At 39.7% G+C, this 20,837-nt stretch overlaps 1 protein-coding gene across 1 annotated transcript in view; it reads right to left on the bottom strand.

The window, feature by feature from the left end:
• LOC148200630 (uncharacterized) overlaps positions 1 to 5,855 on the bottom strand; it is a 98,980-nt gene extending 93,125 nt beyond the window's left edge. The window contains exons 1-2 of the mRNA XM_088113009.1: positions 5,835 to 5,855; positions 5,415 to 5,789 (exon numbers count right to left, since the gene is read on the bottom strand). Of these exons, the coding sequence (XP_087969135.1) occupies positions 5,415 to 5,789; positions 5,835 to 5,855 (396 nt within the window). The remainder of the gene's footprint in view (positions 1 to 5,414; positions 5,790 to 5,834) is intronic.
• Between the last annotated feature and the right edge of the window lie 14,982 nt (positions 5,856 to 20,837).

Genomic DNA, 20,837 nt, shown 5'->3' on the forward strand with positions numbered 1-20,837 from the left:
GGAAAAATTAGAGGGAGATGAGGAAAGGGTAGAGAGAAAAGAGAAAGAAGAGTTGAGTGAGAAAGATAAAGATGAAGAAAAAGAAAAAGAATTGGTTGAGAGGAAGAGAGAAAGAAAATTTGTGTGAAGATAAAGAAGTTGAGGAGAAAAAGAGAAAGGAAGAAAAAAATAAAAGAAGAGAAAAGAGAAAATTTAGGGAGAGAAAAAGGAAGAAAAAGAAGATGAGAGGAAAGAAGAAGAAATCACATGAAAAATCACATCCTCATCTAAAGAAGAATCATAGGAAGGAAAAGAAATTTAAGTGCTTCATGGAAATCTTCAAGAAATTGGAGATTAAAGTTCCTATGATTGAGACACTGCAACAGGTTCCTGGTTTGATCAAATTTCTGAAGAAGTTCAGTAGGAAGAAGAAGAAAAAGAAGAAGGAACTTGAGCTTTACTGGGTCAAGCTAATGACATTAAAAGAGCGCTTGCTGGGAGGCAACCCAGTGAATTTAAAAACTTTTGATTTGGTTTTGTAATTTTTAATTTGTGAACATTAGTTTTGTAAATATTTTGTTGGATCCAGCATCTACTGAAGGATGTTAGGTTTGTAACACCTACTGATGGGTGTTGGTGAGAAAATTTTGCACCTACTGATGGGTGCTGGTAAGTTGGAAACACCTACTGATGGGTGTTGGTGGAATTTGGGTCAGGCTCGTGACGTTAAACAAGCGCTACCTGGGAGGCAACCCAGTTGATTGATTGTTTTTTGTTTGTTTATTTTAGTTAGGGTTTGTATAAGCATTTTTAACATTGAATTGCAGGGAACCTATGAGGGACATGTAGGGAAGGCACGTAGGTCAAGAAAAGAAGGAGAGGAGCACATCACGAAAGTGCCGCTGAGCGGTATTTACCGCTGAGCGGTACTCTCGCAGACTGGGCTTTAGTTCCCCTTAGCGGACCCGAGCCCATTAGGGTATTTTTATACCCAAGCTGCGTTTTAGGGTTTATTTCCAGACTTCTCTGCACAAACACTTCCACACACCTTCTCCTAGGTTTTCCACATCTTTTCACTCTTCCCTCTTAGAAAATCTCTCTTCTATTCACTTTTTCACTAGTGTGCTATCAAAGTTTGGGGTTGGAAGAGAGCATTCTAGTTTGGAAGCATTCTCATATCATCTAGCATCTCCACCCAAGTAAGTAAAATGCATTTTGTTCATTCTAGGGTTCTTGAAATTGACTGTGATTGTCAAAGCATGAATATTTAGGGGTTTTGATTTCTATGCATGATTTGATGATATATTTGATGTTTGAACCGATTAAACTGCTTGATTATGAACTGGAAAACTGAAAATTGCATTTGGGTGGAGTTAGGACAGTTTAAAAACGAGATTTGCAAAAATCTGCAGATCACCGCTGAGCGGCATTTACCGCTGAGCGGCACTCTGCCAGATTTGCTTTTTCTGGTTTGTTGCGTGTTTGAATGTGGCACTGGTGGCGCTGAGGGGAAATTCTGGCCCTCAGCGGTGGTTTAGCTTCAAAAGGAGTTTTGTTTTGTGTTTACTAATGATTAACATCATGTTCTGTGGTTTTGGATTTATGTTTGAATGCAGGAATGGCATCCTCTTCAGGAAAGAGATTGAAAACCATGGCAACCAAGAGAAAGGAAAAGGAACCAGAGCAGCCCCATAATGGCAGGTTCCTCTCTAGGAAACATGAGAAGCACTTTAGGGTGGTTCAGGACAGGAGACTTTAATGGAGAGAAAGGTTGGAATGATACCTAACTTTGCTCCTCAATTTGGAGAGCAAGTGTTAGGGAATGATTGGGGAAGCTAGCCACTTATCCATCACCTGCCAACATAGCTGTGGTGAAAGAATTCTACACCAATGCAAAGAAGATTGGTGATTATCCAGCTGAGAATTATTTGGGCTATGTTAGAGGCCATGCTATCAGGTATGATCCTGACTCCATCAATAACTTTCTGGATACTGTGTGGGCTGGTGAGCAATGCCAGTTTGCTCTTAGCATGGAGGAAGGTGCTGACTTTGAGGATGTTGAGAGAGTATTGTGCATACCTGGAGGACACTTCCAAAGGAATAGATCTGGTTCAGTGGTTAATATTAGGAGGACAGATTTGACTCCTCTTGCAAAGTATTGGATGGCATTTTCTCATGCCAACATTCAGCCATGTTCACATGTGTCAGATATTACTCTCAGCAGGGCACTCTTCATCTACTGTGCTATCAGAAACTTGAATGTTAATATTGGGCAGGTGATAGCTGATGAGATTAGTGTGTGTGCTAACACCTCAAACAACAAAGCACCACTGGGACATCCTTCTTTGATCACTCACCTTTGCAAGCTAGCTGGGGTGGACACTTCTGTTCCACCATTTGAGAGGCCAAGAAAAGCTATAGATGAGGCCTATTACAGACAGTACTGTGGAGGTGAGGAGGCAGCCCAGCCAGTGCCACCACGCCAGGCTCGTAGAGAGAGAAGGCCAGCACAGAGCAGGACTTCTGCTGATACTCATGAGGCAGAACCATTCCAGATGAGGGACATGTATATGTCTCTTATAGGTGCTCAGTTGCAGTCCATCCACAGAGGGCAGGTGGCCACGGCTGAGATGATAGTGGGGATGTATGATACCCCTCCAGCACACAGGTGGACTATGGATGAATTCCATAATGTGGTAGCTTGGCCAGAAGAACCATGGCATGGAGGAGCTGAAGCAGCTGAAGCTTCAGCCCGAGACATGGATGAAGATGAAGCTGAGGAGGAGGATGCGTTTGATGATGATGATGATGAGGAAGAAGAGGAAGATACAGAGGACAACTCAGACTGATGAGGAGCTGAGATAGCATTTACTGATGAATGCTATCATATGATTATGCTTTTGTGGTTTAAGTTTTCTGAACTTATTTGTTTTTGTTTTTAGATTAGGGTTTGATGTACTCTATTTGAAACCTGGTTTCTTGTGATGGTTTGCTATTAACTGTGATTGTGTGATAAGTAATGCTGAATGATGCTTATGATTAATTGATGTTGAGATGATGTGCACATTAAAATGCTTATATAGGTGATTCACAAGCTTTGTGAACAAATGTAATATCATGATTGTGATTGTGAAATTAAGCAGGTGTGCATGTCAAATGTGAATGAGCTTATATGTGAGGTTTTGAGCTCCAGAGTTGTTATTGTTGAATGTTATTACTTTGAAAGCATGAATGACTTTGCCCAGGTTTTCTATGATTGAATCAATTGCTTGTTTTGCATCATATGATCAAAGGCCGTGTTTTGAAACCCTTTTTATTGGCCAAATTCATAAAGTTAGCCTTCTAAAAGAGAACACGTTGTGTTCTATCCTTTGAACCCTTAGCCTTAAATATACACTGAACACCCTTGATTGAAAATCTTTACCTTGAGTTAAGTAGAAGATCTTGTGTGGTATTGTTAAATGTTCAAGTTTGGGGTTATTGGGGAAACATGAAAAAGGAAAAAGCATTGAGCTAACAGCTAAAAAGTAAGAATATGCAAAGAAAAGAAAAGAAAAAGAAGCAAAGCTCAATGCAAATGCAAAAGCAAAGGCAAAAGAAAGTTGGGAATGAATAAGAAGATTGTGTTGTTATGATTCTCTTAACTCAAGGATTTTGTGATCCAGAAAAACCAATTTTCTTGTTAGCCCAGCCACATTATAAGCCATTGAAAAGTCCTTGTGATGATGCATGCTTGTGAATGTATTTGATTGTGGTTAAATGAAAGGCAAAGTTGATTCATGTGACATTGTGAGAGTGGAGTGAATGAGTGAAACACTTTACCTTTATACACTTGTGTGTTGAGTGAAACACTTTACCTAGTGAGGAAATATTCCATAAGCACATGAACATCCATGCTTAATTGATTGATCATTCATGAAAAATAGCATTTGTTGGAATTTAAATGACTTTGTGAACACTAAAGCATGTGCACATCTTGATTGAACTCTTCGTCTTAAGTTTGAGTGAAGTTATTACTTATCTTGAAAAGAGGATTTTGAATGAGTAAACCATCATATGAATTGGTTGGAGATGGAGTTACATTTTATTTGCTTGAGGACAAGCAAAGTTCTAAGTTTGGGGTTGTGATAACAGTTGAAAAACTGTTATTTTCATGCTTAAAGTTGATACTAAAAGCAACCTTTAGACTTAGAAACTAGCTTGAAATCATGTCTTTTGTTTATATTTTCAGAAATAAGAGAGCTGGACAGGTTTATGCTTGATTTAAGTGTTCTTGTGCAGGTTTTGAGGTGAATTTGGTGAAAGAAGTGAAGAATAAGAGAGAGGACATTCGAAAAGACAAGAAAGAGTGCAAAAAGGAGAAGTCGAAGGCACCGCTCAGCGGCAAACTACCGCTGAGCGGCACTCAAGAGGTGACGTTGGAACCGCTGAGGGGCAAAATGGCCACTGAGGGGAAGAAAGAAGACGCGCAATCACCGCTGAGCGGTAAATACCGCTGAGCGGCACTTTTTGGGCTTGGACTTTTGTAATCTTTTGTAACTCTAGATTAGTATATAAGGGCTTGCACGTCCTATAGTTAGCATCTTTGGCAGAAACGAAGCAAACACTCTCTCTTCCACCCCTTGGGGTAGATTGGGAGATGGTGACAGCTCTCCTCTTCTCTTTCACGGGTTTTTCTATCTCTTTCATTCTTTCATTGTTATTCATCTAGGTTCACCATGAATATGGTGAACTAAACCTTGTATGTTTGTTGGGGAATCAAAGTAATCTCTTGAAGCTCTCATATATGGATTTGTTGAGTACATCTTTGAATTAAGACATATGCTTTCTTTCATCATTAGTTAGGGTTTTTCCTCTTTGCTCAATGCTTGCATTGTTTAACTCATTCTAATGCATGATTATTGGTTTTGTTGATACGGACACGTACGGGGAAATCTAGATCCGGGGAATTTCTCCCAATATTATACTGACAATATTATATTGGTTGCCTTTAAGCTCCTGCACTCATGAACTAATCATTAGCAATGCTAGGAATTGTATGAACTATTTGATTAGGGAGAAGCCATCTAGAATGGTACATTAGAGAGTGGCATTAACAATGATGATTTGAATGTTGAATTCCTAAAATATATGAGAGTGGATGAGATGAAATTGACCCCCAACAACATATTCATTCATATATTTCCTTGAAAGTGTTTATCTTTTGTCTTTGTCATTGATCAATTCATGCATACATATTTAATTTTCGTCTTTGCATATTAAACTTCAATTATTGTGTTCTTAAGTCTTAGCTAATTAACAAATCACATAACTAAACTAGGCCGTGAGTCCTTTGGGAGAACGATACTTGGTCTTACCAAGTTTATTACTTGAAACAATTCGGTCATACTTGCCGATTGTGAAACAAGTTTGTGACATCATATTTTGGTGCTTACAAATTTGTCCATCACATATCTAGGAATCTGCTTTATGGCATCAAGTAGAGGTATGTTCACCTCTACCTTCCTGAAGGTCTCCAATATTTCTTTGTCCACCTCTTCCATCTTTTTGCTAGGCATCGCCTTTGGAGGGAATGGAAGAGGAATCTGGTGGGGCAAGGTAGGAGATGCGCTGGTGGTGGTAGAAGAAGAAGAACCACCGGAAGTAGAAGGTCCACCTGCCTCAAATGTCTTGCTTGGACCAGCCTGGTCCTCTTTTATGTGGGAAGTAGCAGGTTTAAGTTTAGGAGGTTCAGGTACCGGAGATGGAATGGTGGGCACAATAATTTGCTTCCCAGATCTGAGGGTGATGGCACTAACATTCTTAGGATTCTACACAGTCTGGGATGGCAATTTATCAGAATTCTAAGACTGTGCCTGATTCAGCTGTGTAGCCATCTGTCCCATCTGATTAGTCAAGCTCTGGATGGAAGCTTTTGTCTCCTACTGAAATTGCATGTTTTGAATAGTCATCTGCTTCACCAACTCCTCCAAGGTAAGCTCAGAAGAAGAAGTGGAAGGTTGGGAAGATGGTTGGGCAAGAATCTCTTGCTGCTGCTGTTGATGTTGCCTCTAGTGTTGTTGCATAGGTGGAGGCACATATCTGTTAGGTGCTCCAGCATTCTGGAAAGGTGGCGCCTACTACTGATGTTGCGGCGCATTGTTCCACCTAAGATTGGGGTGATTCCTCCACCCTAGGTTGTACCTGTTGCTGGACAACTCATGATTTTGCTGTTGTGGGTGCTGATGGACAAATTTATGAACACCAAATTATGATGTCACAAACTTGTTTTCAATCGGCAAGTATGACCGAATCGTTCAAGTAATAAACTTGGTTAGACCAAGTATCGTTCTTCCCAAAGGACTCACGGCCTAGTTTAGTTATGTGATTTCTTAATTAACTAAGACTTACAAACGAATTAATTGGGGTTTAAAATGCAAGACAGAAAATAAATATGTATGCATGAATTTTGATCAATGGCAAAAAGCAAAAGATAAACACTTTCAATGAAATTTATGTATGGATATGTTGTTGGGGTTCAATTTCATCTTATCCACTCTCATATATTTTAGGAATTCAACAATCAAATCACCATTGTTAATGCCACTCTCTAATGTACCTTTCCAGAAGGCTTCTCCCTAATCACGAGTTCATACAATTCCTAGCATTCCTAATGATCAGTTCATAAGTGCAGGAGCTTAACGACAACCAATATAAAATTGGGAGAAATTCCCCGGATCTAGACTTCCCCGTACGTGCCCGTATCGACAAAACCAATAATCATGCATCGAATGAGTTAAACAATGCAAGCATTAAGCAAAGAGGAAAAACCCTAACTAATGATGAAAGAAAGCATAAGTCTTAATTAAAAGATGTAAAAACAGATTCCATATATGAGAGTTTCACAAGATTACATTGATTCCCCAACAAACATACAGAGTTTAGTTCACCATATTCATGGTGAACCTAGATGAATTACAATGAAAGAATGAAAGAATAAACCCTAAAAAGGTGAAGAGGAAGCCTCAGCATCCAAGATCCTCCTTCAAAGGGGTGGAAGAGAGAGTGTTTGCTTCGTTCCAGCCAGAGATACCTAACCCTAGGAAACCCTAAAGCTTATGTATCATTCGTAAATTACAAAAAGTCAAGTCCAAGCCCATTAAAGTGCCGCTCAGCGGTAAAATACCGCTCAGCGGTGAGTGCGTGACTTGTTTTCTCCCCTCAGCGGCCATTTTGCCCCTCAGCGGACCTTACGTGACTTCCAGAGTGCCGCTCAGCGGTAAACTACCGCTCAGCGGTGAGTGCGTGACTTGTTTTCTCCCCTCAGCGGCCATTTTGCCCCTCAGCGGACCTCCCGCAAGCTCCTGAGTGCCGCTCAGCGGTAAACTGCCGCTGAGCGGTGACTTCGGCTTCTCCTTTTGCACTTTTTATTGTCTTTTCTGATTTCATCTCTCTCCTTCTTCACTTCTTTCACCAAATTCACCTTAAAACCTGCACAAAAACACTGAAATCAAGCATAAACCTGTCCAGCTCTCTTATTTCCAAAAATATAAAAAAAGCATGATTTCAAGCTAGTTTCTAAGTGTAAAGGTTGCTTTTAGTGTCATTTTTAATCATGAAAATAACAGTTTTTCAACTGTTATCACAACCCCAAACTTAAAACTTTGCTTGTCCTCAAGCAAATAAGATGTAACTCTATCTTCAACCAATTCATATGATGATTCACTCATTCAAAAATCTTTTTCAAGATAAGTAAAACTTCACTCAAACTTATGACCAAGAGTTCAATCAAGATGTGCACATGCTTTAGTGTTCACAAAGTCATTTAAATTCCAACAAATGCTATTTTCATGAATGATCAATCAATTAAGCATGGATGTTCATGTGTTCATGTGATATTTCCTCACTAAGTCAAGTGTTTCACTCACACTCAAGTGTATAAGAGATGATCACTCATTCACTCTACTATCACAATGTACATGAATAACTTTGCCTTTCATTTTACCACAATCAAAAACATTCACAAGCATGCATCATCACAAGGACTTTTCTATGGCTTATAATGTGGCTGGGCTAACAAGAAAATTGGTTTTTCTGGATCACAAAATCCTTGAGTTAAGAGAATCATAACAACACAATCATCTTATTCATTCCCAACTTTCTTTTGCCTTTGCATTGAGCTTTACTTCTTTTTCTTTTCTTTTTCTTTGCATATTCTTACTTTTTAGCTCTTAGCTCAATGCTTTTCATGTTTTCCCAACAACCCCAAACTTGAACATTTAACAATACCACACAAGATCTTCTACTTAACTCAAGGTAAAGATTTTCAATAAGGTTTTCAGTGTATATTCAAGGCTAAGGGTTCAAAGGATAGAACAACAGTGTTCTCTTTTAGTGGGCTAATTTTATGAATTTGGCCAATAAAAAGGTTTTCAACAAATGGCCTTGATCACATGATGCAAAACAAGCAATTGATTCAATCATAGAAAACCTGGGCAAAACCATTCATGCTTTCAAAGTAATAGCATTCAACAATAACAACTCTGGAGCTCAAAATCTCACATATAAGCTCATTCACATTTGACATACACATCCTGCTTAATTTCACAATCACAATCATGATATCATGCATTTGTTCACAAAGCTTGTGAATCACCTGTATAAGCATTTTAATGTGCACATCATCTCAACATCAATCAATCATAAGCATCATTCAGCATTACTTATCACACAATCACAGTTAATAGCAAACCATCACAAGAAACCAGGTTTCAAATAGAGTACATCAAACCCTAATCTAAAAACAAAACAAATAAGTTCAGAAAACTTAAACCACAAACATAAGCACATGATAGCATTCATCAGTAAATGCTATCTCAGCTCCTCATCAATCTGAGCTGTCCTCTGTATCTTCTCTTCCTCCTCATCTCATCATCTCTTCAAATGCATCATCCTCATCAGCTTCATCTTCTTCCATATCTCTAGCTGAAGCTTCAGCTGCTTCAGCTCCTCCTCCATGCACTGGTTCCTCTGGCCAAGCTACCACATTATGGAATTCATCCATAGTCCACCTGTGGGCTGGAGGTGTATCATACATCCCCACAATCATCTCAGCAGTGGCCACCTGCCCTCTGTGAATGGACTGCAACTGAGCCCCTATAAGAGACATATACATGTCCCTCATCTGGAATGGCTCTGCTTCATGTGTCTCAGCAGATGTCTGGCTCTGTGCTGGCCCTCTCTCTCTACGAGCACGGCGTGGTGGAACTGGCTGAGCTGCATCATCACCTCCACAGTACTGTCTATAGTAGGCCTCATCAATAGCTTTTCTTGGCCTCTCAAAAGGTGGAGCAGAAGTGTCCACCCCAGCTATCTTGCAAAGGTGCGTGATCAAAGAAGGATGTCCTAGTGGTGCTTTGTTGTTTGAAGTATTGGCGCACACACTAATCTCATCAGCTATCACCTGCCCAATATTAACATTCAAGTTTCTGATAGCACAGTAGATGAAGAATGCCCTGCTGAGAGTAATATCTGACACATGTGAACATGGCTGAATGTTGGCATGAGAAAACGCCATCCAATACTTTGCAAGAGGAGTCAAATCTGTCCTCCTAATGTTAACCACTGAGCCAGATCGATTCCTTTGGAAGTGTCCTCCAGGTATACACAGTACTCTCTCCACATCCTCATAATCAGCACCTTCCTCCATGCAAAGAGCAAACTGGCACTGCTCACCAGCCCATACAGTGTCCAGAAAGTTATTAATTGAATCAGGATCATACCTGATAGCATGGCCTCTAACATAGCCCAAATAATTCTCAGCTGGATAATCACCAATCTTCTTTGCATTGGTGTAAAATTCCTTAACCACAGCTATGTTGGCAGGTGCAGGATAAGTGGCTAGCTTTCCCCAGTCATTCCCTAAAACTTGCTCTCCAAATTGAGGAGCAAGGTTAGGTATCATTCCAACCTTTCTCTCCATCAGAAGTCTCCTGTCCTGAACCACTTTAAAGTGCTTCTCATGTTTCCTAGAGAGGAACCTGCTAGTGGGGTTGCTCTGGTTCCTTTTCCTTTCTCTTGTTGCCATGGTTTTCAATCTTTTTCCTGATGAGGATGCCATTCCTACATTAAACAAAACAAAACCACAGAACATGATGTTAATCATTAGTAAAACACAGAACACAACTCCTTTCGAAGCTAAACCACCGCTGAGGGCCAGAATTTCCCCTCAGCGCCACCAGTACCACATTCCAGATCACACAAAACCAGAAAAATCAAATCTGGCAGAGTGCCGCTCAGCGGCAGTTTACCCCTCAGCGGTAACTCTGCAGATTTTTGAAAAACCTGTTTTAAAGCTTTCCTAACTCCACCCAAATGCAATTTTCAGTTTTCCAGTTCATAATCATGCAGTTTAATCGGTTCAAACATCAAATATATCATCAAATCATGCAAGAAATCAAAACCCCTAAATCTTCATGCTTTGACAATCATATTCAAAATCAAAAACCCTAGAATGAACAAAATGCATTTTACTTACTTGGGTGGAGATACTAGATGCAATGAGAATGCTTCCAAGCTAGAATGCTCTCTTCCAACCCCAAACTTTGATGGCACACTAGTGAAAAAGTGAGTGGAAGAGAAATTTTCTTAAGAGGGAAGAGTGAAAAGATGTGGAAAACCTTGGAGAAGGTATGTGGGAGTGTTTGTGCAAAGAAAAGTCTGAAAGTGTGAAAGAATGCGCAGCTTAGGGTTTAAAAATACCCTAATGGGCTCGGGTCCCGCTAAGGGGAACTAAAACCCTATTCTGCGAGAGTACCGCTCAGCGGTAAAGTACCGCTCAGCGGCACTTTCGTGAAGTGCTCTTCTCCTTCTTTTCTTAACCTACGTGCCTCCTAGACATGCCCCTCACTGGCTCCCTGCAATTCAATGTTCAAAATGCTTATGCAAACCCTAACTAAAACAAACAAACAGAAATATTCAATCAACTGGGTTGCCTCCCAGGTAGCGCTTGTTTAACGTCACGAGCCTGACCCAAAATCCACCAACACCCATCAGTAGGTGTTACAGCCATTGTATCCTTCAGTAGATACTTAACCACCTAGCATCCTTCAGTAGATGCTATATCCAACAAAATAAATACAAAAATAATGTTCAAAATTACAAATTACAAAACCAAATCAAAAGTTTTTAAATTCACTGGGTTGCCTCCCAGCAAGCGCTCTTTTAATGTCATTAGCTTGACCCAATAAAGTTCAAGTTCCATCTTCTTTAGTTGATGTTGTCATTCCACCAACTCCTCAGCTGTTTCCTTTGAACTGTTTTGGTTCTTCTAGAATATGGAGACTCTATCTCTATCATCTCCTTCTCTTTAAAGCCCTTCACAACCCACAACTTGTTCTTGATTCTAACAGGTGTGCCAAGTTGGAGTCTTCTTTTCTTCCAGTCTCTAGGAATTTCTTCTCCTCTTCCAATCTCTTCTTCCTTGGGTACCTGAAACAACAAACAATGGTTACCTGAAACCTCAAGATTTTCTTTACGGCTAGTCATGGGTGCATCTCGAAATGCAGCTTTATAACTAGCTTCTTCCTCCTTTGCTTGCATCTCATCTTTGAAAACATCTACCACCACTCTCTCCTCTCTATCCTGGAGCACCACTATACCTTCATTTACATCTATGATAGCCCTGGCCGTTTTCATAAACGGTCTTCCAAGTATGATAGGTATCTTCTCAGTCTCCATCTTCATCACCACAAAGTCTGCCAAGAACTGAAGTTTGCCAACACAAACTATAATGTCCTCTACAATCCCACATGGCTCCTTTGAAGATCCATCGGCCATTACTATTTTAATCTTTGCATGTTTCATTTTAACATTGCCGATTTGCTCCAGTAAAGAATAAGGTATCAAGTTAACACTTGAACCTAAATCAAGGAGAGCTTTCTTTACCTTTTTCTTCCCTATAGTACAAGGGATAGAAAAACTGCCTGGATCTGACGCTTTAGGAGGGAATGACTCTTTCTTAACAGTTATACACTCTTTTGCCTCATCATCTCTACGTCTCTTCTTTGTAGAAATTTCTTCATCAGATTTTGTGTAAACTGCAATTTTCTGTAAAATCTGTTCCCAAGGTGCTTTATTATCCACCATTCTGAATAATTCTGTGAAATCCATTTGTTTCTCTTGATTTATTGGAAAAGGAAAATTGTTTTTGCTCTCTATTTCTCTTCTTTCTTCTGTTTCTCCTTCTTCTAACTCAATTATCTCTTCATTCACACTCTTTACCACTTTGCACTCTTCTCTAGGGTTAACCTCAGTATTAGCCCCAAAATTTCTATTTGGCCTTTCTTCCAATTGCTTGGTAATCTGACCCATTTGAATCTCCAAATTCTTTATAGCAGCTTCAGTGCTCTTTTGAGAAGATTCGGTTTTCTGTATGAATTGCTGAAGAGTTTCTTCCAACCTTGTTGATTTTTCATTAAGCATAGATAACTGTTGCCAAAAGGTTGGTTGCTGCTGCTGCTTATTATATTGATTTGCTTGCCCAGTTTGTCCTTGACCAATGCTTGGATGTGGTTTCCACCCTTGATTGTAATTCCCTTGACGGTATGGAAATTGATTAGCCATGAAATTAACATCCTCCAAGGCTTCCACTGGAAAAGCACATTGACCATTGATATGATCACCTCCACATAATTCGCACAACTGGGTTTGTACCTGTGCAGCAGTTTTCAACTCTTTAGGTAATTGTGCAAGAGTTTTAGTCAGAGTCTCCAGCTGTTGAGTTAGAATTTTATTTTGAGCTAGCAAGGCATCATGTGTCTGTAATTGGAGAACCCCTTTTTGTTGCATAGGAACTCCTCTTTCACTGTTGAGCTCATTATCACTAGTAGCCATGTTGTCAATGATTTCTATAGCTTCCTCTGGAGTTTTCCATTTAATATTGCCTCCTGCTGAGGCATCAAGCATCATCTTGGTTTGTGAACCAAGCCCTCCAAGGAAAGTTAAGACTACTTCCTGTTCTTCAAAGCCATGCGTGGGTGTTTTTCTTAGCAGACTTTTGTATCTATCCCATGCATGCCCCAGTGATTCTTCCATGCCCTGCTTAAATGAAGATATCTCTTGCTTGCCTTTTGTCACCTTTGATTGTGGAAAGTACTTGTTCAAAAACTTTGTTACCACTGCTTCCCACTCTGTGAAACTTCCTTCTGGAAAAGAGTTCAACCAAAGCTTAGCATTGCCTCCCAATGAGAAAGGAAACAAACTAAGTTTGATTGCTTCGTCTGGCACCCCATTGATTTTCACTGTGTTGCAAATTTCATTAAATGTAGTAAGGTGCTCATATGGGCTTTCATGAGATAACCCATTAATTGATTACTCTTCACCAGTTGGATCAGTGCTGGTTTGACCTCCATATTGGCTGCATTGACTCTAGGTCTAGCTATGCTGTTAAAGTGTTGAGGTCCAGCTACATTGGTGTAATCAGCAAGAGTTCTTCTGATATTATTATTCTCCATATTTTCTGTGCTATTGTCAGAACCTTGTGGTGATGGTTGCAACAGAGTTTCCGGAGGAGGGAAAAGTTCTCTAGATGTTCTGATTCTTCTCCTCCGTCTACTGTCTTCTAATCCTTCAAGCAGAGGTTCTGTTGTTTTCTTGCTCCTAGTTCGAATTGCCTCCTGCATACACAAGAACACAAAACCCTAGAAAAATTTGGTTAGCACAAAAAGATATAAAAGAAGATATAATATTCAGAAAATAATAAAAAAAAAAACAGAAAAATAAAATAAAAATTCGAAATTTAAAAATAAAATAAAAAAAATAAGTCAAAGATAATCAATAATCACACAAATTAACCAGTTAAACCACGAGTCCCCGGCAACGGCGCCAAAAACTTGATGGACAAATTTATGAACACCAAATTATGATGTCACAAACTTGTTTTCAATCGGCAAGTATGACCGAATCGTTCAAGTAATAAACTTGGTAAGACCAAGTATCGTTCTTCCCAAAGGACTCACGGCCTAGTTTAGTTATGTGATTTCTTAATTAACTAAGACTTACAAACGAATTAATTGGGGTTTAAAATGCAAGACAGAAAATAAATATGTATGCATGAATTTTGATCAATGGCAAAAAGCAAAAGATAAACACTTTCAATGAAATTTATGTATGGATATGTTGTTGGGGTTCAATTTCATCTTATCCACTCTCATATATTTTAGGAATTCAACATCAAATCACATTGTTAATGCCACTCTCTAATGTACCTTTCCAGAAGGCTTCTCCCTAATCACGAGTTCATACAATTCCTAGCATTCCTAATGATCAGTTCCTAAGTGCAGGAGCTTAACGACAACCAATATAAAATTGGGAGAAATTCCCCGGATCTAGACTTCCCCGTACGTGCCCGTATCGACAAAACCAATAATCATGCATCGAATGAGTTAAACAATGCAAGCATTAAGCAAAGAGGAAAAACCCTAACTAATGATGAAAGAAAGCATAAGTCTTAATTAAAAGATGTAAAAACAGATTCCATATATGAGAGTTTCACAAGATTACATTGATTCCCCAACAAACATAAAGAGTTTAGTTCACCATATTCATGGTGAACCTAGATGAATTACAATGAAAAAAATGAAAGAATAAACCCTAAAAAGGTGAAGAGGAAGCCTCAGCATCCAAGATCCTCCTTCAAAGGGGTGGTAGAGAGAGTGTTTGCCTCGTTCCAGCCAGAGATACCTAACCCTAGGAAACCCTAAAGCTTATGTATCATTCGTAAATTACAAAAAGTCAAGTCCAAGCCCATTAAAGTGCCGCTCAGCGGTAAAATACCGCTCAGCGGTGAGTGCGTGACTTGTTTTCTCCCCTCAGCAGACCTTACGTGACTTCCAGAGTGCCGCTCAGCGGTAAACTACCGCTCAGCGGTGAGTGCGTGACTTGTTTTCTCCCCTCAGCGGCCATTTTGCCCCTCAGCGGACCTCCCGCAAGCTCCTGAGTGCCGCTCAGCGGTAAACTGCCGCTCAGCGGTGACTTCGGCTTCTCCTTTTGCACTTTTTATTGTCTTCTCTGATTTCATCTCTCTCCTTCTTCACTTCTTTCACCAAATTCACCTTAAAACCTGCACAAAAACACTGAAATCAAGCATAAACCTGTCCAGCTCTCTTATTTCCAAAAATATAAATAAAAGCATGATTTCAAGCTAGTTTCTAAGTGTAAAGGTTGCTTTTAGTGTCATTTTTAATCATGAAAATAACAGTTTTTCAACTGTTATCAGCTGCCTGTTAGTGTAGATGTTCGTAGCATAAGCCTGAGGCGCATCAGAGGCAACAGGATGCTGCAAAGAAGGACATGCATCTGTATAGTGGTCACTGGAAGGACAAATAGCACATAGTCGTGCAACAGATGCAGATGGAGCTGTAGATCTCTGGTTGGTAGTCAACTGTGTCACCAACTTCGTAAGAGAGTCAATCTTGCCTTCCAACTTGCTTTCAACAGTTGATAAAGACTGGGCAACAACATCATGTACGCCCCTCACCACAATGGCATCATTCCTGGTGCTAAACTGCTGGGAGTTGGAGGCCATCTTCTCAATCAATTGCCTAGCCTCAGCAGGTGTGGTGTCTCCAAGAGCTCCACCACTGGCAGCATCAATCATACCCCGATCCATGTTGTTCAAACCCTCATAGAAATACTGGATAAGGAGTTGTTCAGGTATCTGATGGTGGGGGCAACCTTTAACACTTAGAAACTAGCTTGAAATCATGCTTTTATTCATATTTTCAGAAATAAGAGAGATGGACAGGTTTATGCTTGATTTCAGTGTTTTTGTGCAGGTTTTAAGGTGAATTTGGTGAAAGAAGTGAAGAAGGAGAGAGATGAAATCAGAAAAGACATCAAAAAGTGCAAAAGGAGAAGACGCAACTGCCGCTCAGCGGCAGCACTCAGGAGTTCACGTTGGAACCACTGAGGGGCAAAATGGCCGCTGAGGGGAAGAAACTACTCACGCACTTACCGCTGAGCGGTACTTTACCGCTGAGCGGCACACTTATGGGCTTGGACCTAGATTTTGTGTAATTTTAAAATAGTATATAAGCTTTAGGACGTCCTAGGGTTTGTATCTTTGGCAAACACGAAGCAAACACTCTCTCTTCCACCCCTTTGAAGGAGGATCTTGGATGCTCAGGCTACCTCTTCACCTTTATAGGGTTTTATCTTTCATTCTTTCATTATTGTTCATCTAGGTTCACCATGAATATGGTGAACTAAACCTTGTATGTTTGTTGGGGAATCAATGTAATCTTTTGAAGCTCTCATATATGGAATTTGTGTTTGCATCTTAATCTAAGACTTATGCTTTCTTTCATCATTAGTTAGGGTTTTTCCTCTTTGCTCAATGCTTGCTTTGTTTAACTCATTCAATGCATGATTATTGATTTTGTCGATACGGGAACGTACGGGGAAGTCTAGATCTGGGGAATTTCTCCCAATAGTATATTGGTTGCCTTAAGCTCCTGTGCTAAAAAAACTAATTATTAGGAATGCTAGGAATCGTATGAACTCGTAATTAGGGAGAAGCCTTCTCGAAAGGTAATTTAGAGAGCGGCATTAACAATGATGACTTGAATGTTGAATTCCTAAAATATATGAGAGTGGATAAGATGAAATTGACCCCCAACAACATATTCATCAATATATTTCATTGAAAGTGCTCGTCTTTTGTTTTAGCCATTGATCAACCTCATGCATACATGTTTATTTTCGTCTTTTGCATATTAAAATCCATTTATTTTGTTCTTAAGTCTTAGCTAATCAACAAATCACATAACTAAACTAGGATGTGAGTCCTTTGGGAGAACGATACTTGGTCTTACCGAGTTTATTACTTGAAACGATTCGGTCATACTTGCCGATTGTTAATCAAGTTTGTGACATCATATTTTGGTGATCATAAATTTGTGCATCAGATAGCACAAAAATTTCGAACACACAAAACAACCTAAGCGAACAAATCACACATACTCAAACATACAAGACAAAACAGATACAAACACTCAAACAACACATTAACAACACAAAAGACCTAAAACCGAACCGTTGGTCCCCGGCAACGGTGCCATTTTGTTGAGAGGGTCGCACCTCACACAAAAGTTGATTGCATAAAATTAATGTAGTACAATACTAGAAAGTGACTCCTAGGTCGTCTCTCAAGGACCAATTTGGGTTCGAGTCTCAGATCAAACACGTAGTGGGGGGGTTTGGTGAAAGTGTTTTTGGTGAATGCAAATGATTAAATTAAAATGACAATTAAACACAATCGAACACAATTAAAAGCATTAAAGTGTATGAAAACATTAAAGTGAACAATACCACACATAAATATCCAAACACAATTCAAACTATAGAAATGCGACAAGCTAAAACATTAAATGCACAATGTTGTAAGCTAAACATCAAAAGTAATGAATCTAAAAGAAAGAAATGCATTGTTGCTAGACTGCTGCCAACGTCCCATCATTCTCCCACCTAATCTACTTCTCATTTCATAAAAACAAAAACAAATCTTTTTTCTTCCAACAGCCGTGACCCTATTCCTCCTAATAATGCTGGATGTGACACACTCACACACTCCCCTTCCAATTTAAATGCGCTACCTATCTCTTCTACCGTGAATATGCGTGACAAGCAACCTGCTGGAATCCTTCTTCTACTGTTCGTGTGTGTGTGCTTTTAAAAGAAAACAAATTCATTCTTCTCTCCAAATTAAATGATGCTTCTGCCTCTAGATAAATGTCCCCGTGCACACCCTTTTCTCCATCCTAAATGATTAAACATTGCTTTTCAAAGTGGAATAAGTACTTCCAATGACCGAATCCCTATGCTAGGACGTGAACACCACTTCATCCAATCAACATGCTCCTTCTTATAATCACTTCTTCATTTCTCGCGAAAAGAAATCTGTAAATTATTTAATCCCAAAAATGAAAGTGGCATAAATCAGCGTGCACACAATGCTTCCATCTCATTCTCCGCGTCCAAGAATCACCATCCCGTGAGCTTTTGCAAACCAAAGTTGAATATTTCCTAATAGAAATGTAACAACAATCTTCTCAAGATGAAAAACGTGCCCACGCTCTATCTTCCAACACGTCACCTTGCACACCTCTTCACCTCCAACTCATTCCCGTGCACCAACATTCCTCTAAAGTGAATCAGCGCTACTTCCATTTTGTTGTGCACCAGGCCGTGTGATGAACCAATATTTTCCTCACTTCACTTAGTTTAATGTGCTAGAATTAGTCGGGGAATTATGCTTAAACGTCCGGTATTTTCCTGTTTTTCCTAATTGTGCTAAATTTGATCGGAAATTCTTATTTTAACTAATTTGAATTATCTGAGCTAATTATTTTACAAGGAAAATTTGGAGATACAATTTGGGACATTTGAAGGTTAAATGAGAAATGGCAATTGAGCCCAATGCATCTCAGTCATTTCAATTTTCGCACAGTGCTGCGTGAAAGTTGTGTCAACTTGTGTGTCTTCGTTCGAGTTCAATTCTTATCCGTTTTCTATGCAATTTTTTTTCATAGTTTCGTATGGATGTCTATTTTCACGTATAGTTTTTATTTTGTTCAAATTCGTTCTGTGCTGTTCCCAGTATTTTTTTTACTCCCCTATGTCAGTCCAATGCTTACTGTTTGAGTGATTTCTAATCTGTTTGCATTTGCTTGCTGTTGGGTACTTGTGGTGGCTGGAATTTATCATTGGACAATGCATCTCACGGCCTAAGACAAAATGGAGGAATATTTTATTCTTTTTGGAAGGAAGTGGGAGAAGCCAAAATAGGAAAAAAAAAGTTCCACACACATGGAAGCAAGCACACGGAAATCCCATTTTGAGCTGCCACCGAGAAAAGAAACTTCACTTTCATTTAATGAAGGGGTGCACCTAGCAAATTAAAATAAAAAGAGAAGACATGGAGGTGCACAAAGAAGCCAAGCAGGAAGCGGGGCACACGTCCAGCACACCTGGCCCACACGCTGGCAACAGGAGGGTTTTCCATCTTGTATTAAAAACGGGGGACGTGAGGATCCAGCCGCCACTCTCTGGGATGGCTCTTAGCAGCAGCACGGGAGTTGAGCTGGAAGTATGGAGAATAGCACGGTGATTAAGAATGGGGAACCAGGTGCAACACGATTTTTTCCTTTCATTGATTAAAGCACACGGAGGATGCTGTTGTAATTTTGGTTCAATACTTTTATTGAATGTTTGTTGTCTTCCTTTGATTCCAACACGTTGATGGCTTAATGATGATGGCATGGGAGAAGCACCTTCATTTTCTTTGAGAGAAAAAAGTGATACAATTTTCTTCCTTTATGCATAAGCGGTGAAAGTTTTATATTTAGGAATTAAGAGAAGTGCTTATTCAATTGCCTTGGAAAGGTGCTAAATTTATTTGGCTTTTAATTATGGATGGTCCAGCGGCTGTCACGTCTAGCATTATTAGGAGGAGAATTTGTTTTTTTTATTTGCTTTTAAAGAATGGAAGTGTTGATTTCATAGGGTAGGAACGCGCAGAACTAGTTTTTTTTTTCTTTCTTTAGATTCACACGCTGATTTCAATTTCAATTTGGAGTGCACGTGATTTTATTTTGGTGATGCAGCACGGTAAAAAAATATTAGGAGAGCTATCATTTGCACTTTCAATTTCTTTTGAGAAGCATGAAGTGGTCTGCTGATTTGGATGAAGCGTTGGGATGTTATTTTGGGCTTCACACATGAGTTACATTTTTATATTTTATATATTAATTTGCATTCAGCATTTTTCTAATCTACATTATGTCTTTTACTGTTTATGTTTTCTTTCCTGTTAGTATTGTTAATGCGTTTCAATGTTATTAGTTCATTTTATTTTATTTTATTTTATTTGTTGTTTAATACAATGAGCATTTCATTTTTAGCTTAACCGTTGCATTTTTAATTAGTCGAAGCACTTTACAATTATTGTTATCTTGCTTTAGAGACCGTTCAGTCTCAATGTAGAACCGTTCGGTCATCTGTAGGACCTTTCGATCTTCATGCTTTGTTCATTCATTTTCAATGTTTTCAAGTATGTTTGGCTGTACTTAATTTCCAATTTTAATTTAGTTCACTTATAATCACTAAAACACTTTCAAAACCCCCCACTGCGTGTGATGAGTCAATATTTTATTCACTTCACTCAGTTTATTGTACCGAATTTAATCGGGGAATTGTGCTTAATTGTCCGGTATTTTCCCGTTTTTGATAATTGTGCTTAATTTGACCAAAAAATCTTATTTTAATTAATTTGAATTATTTGAGCTAATTATTTGCATTATTAATTATAGGGAAATTGTTGGATAATATTTGGGACATTTAGAGGCTAAATCTGAGGAGGTGTGGATTTAAATTATGGGAGTGCACCTGGAGATGGGCTTGGTTGGAGAAGCTAAGAAGTGGTGCTTGAAGAAAAAGAGGCTCACGGCCTGCACCCAACAGGAGCACGAGCGTCCAGCAGATGGCACGCACGTCCTGATTTGGCTTCTCGCGGAGGACGAGCGTCCGCACACATCCAGGACGAGCGTCCGCACACATCCAGGACGAGCGTCCGCACACATCCAGGACGAGCGTCCGCACACATCCAGCACGAGCGTCCAGCAGAGCAGCACTCCAGCGCACGTCCAGCACGTCCAGACACTTCCAGAACGAACGTCCAGCAGAGTGGAAGACAATGCACGTCCAGCACACTCCACACGCGTCCAACAATGTAGGGGTGCACTGTCCAGTGAGGCCCACCACGGCCCAAGGCCTGAGAAGCAGTTTTGGGGGTGCATCCAGCACTGATCCAGAAACGTGAG

This window comes from Vigna umbellata, chromosome 4 (assembly GCF_029865625.1).
Source record: "Vigna umbellata cultivar VRB3 chromosome 4, Vumbellata_1.0, whole genome shotgun sequence".
NCBI classification, from domain to species: Eukaryota; Viridiplantae; Streptophyta; class Magnoliopsida; order Fabales; family Fabaceae; genus Vigna; species Vigna umbellata.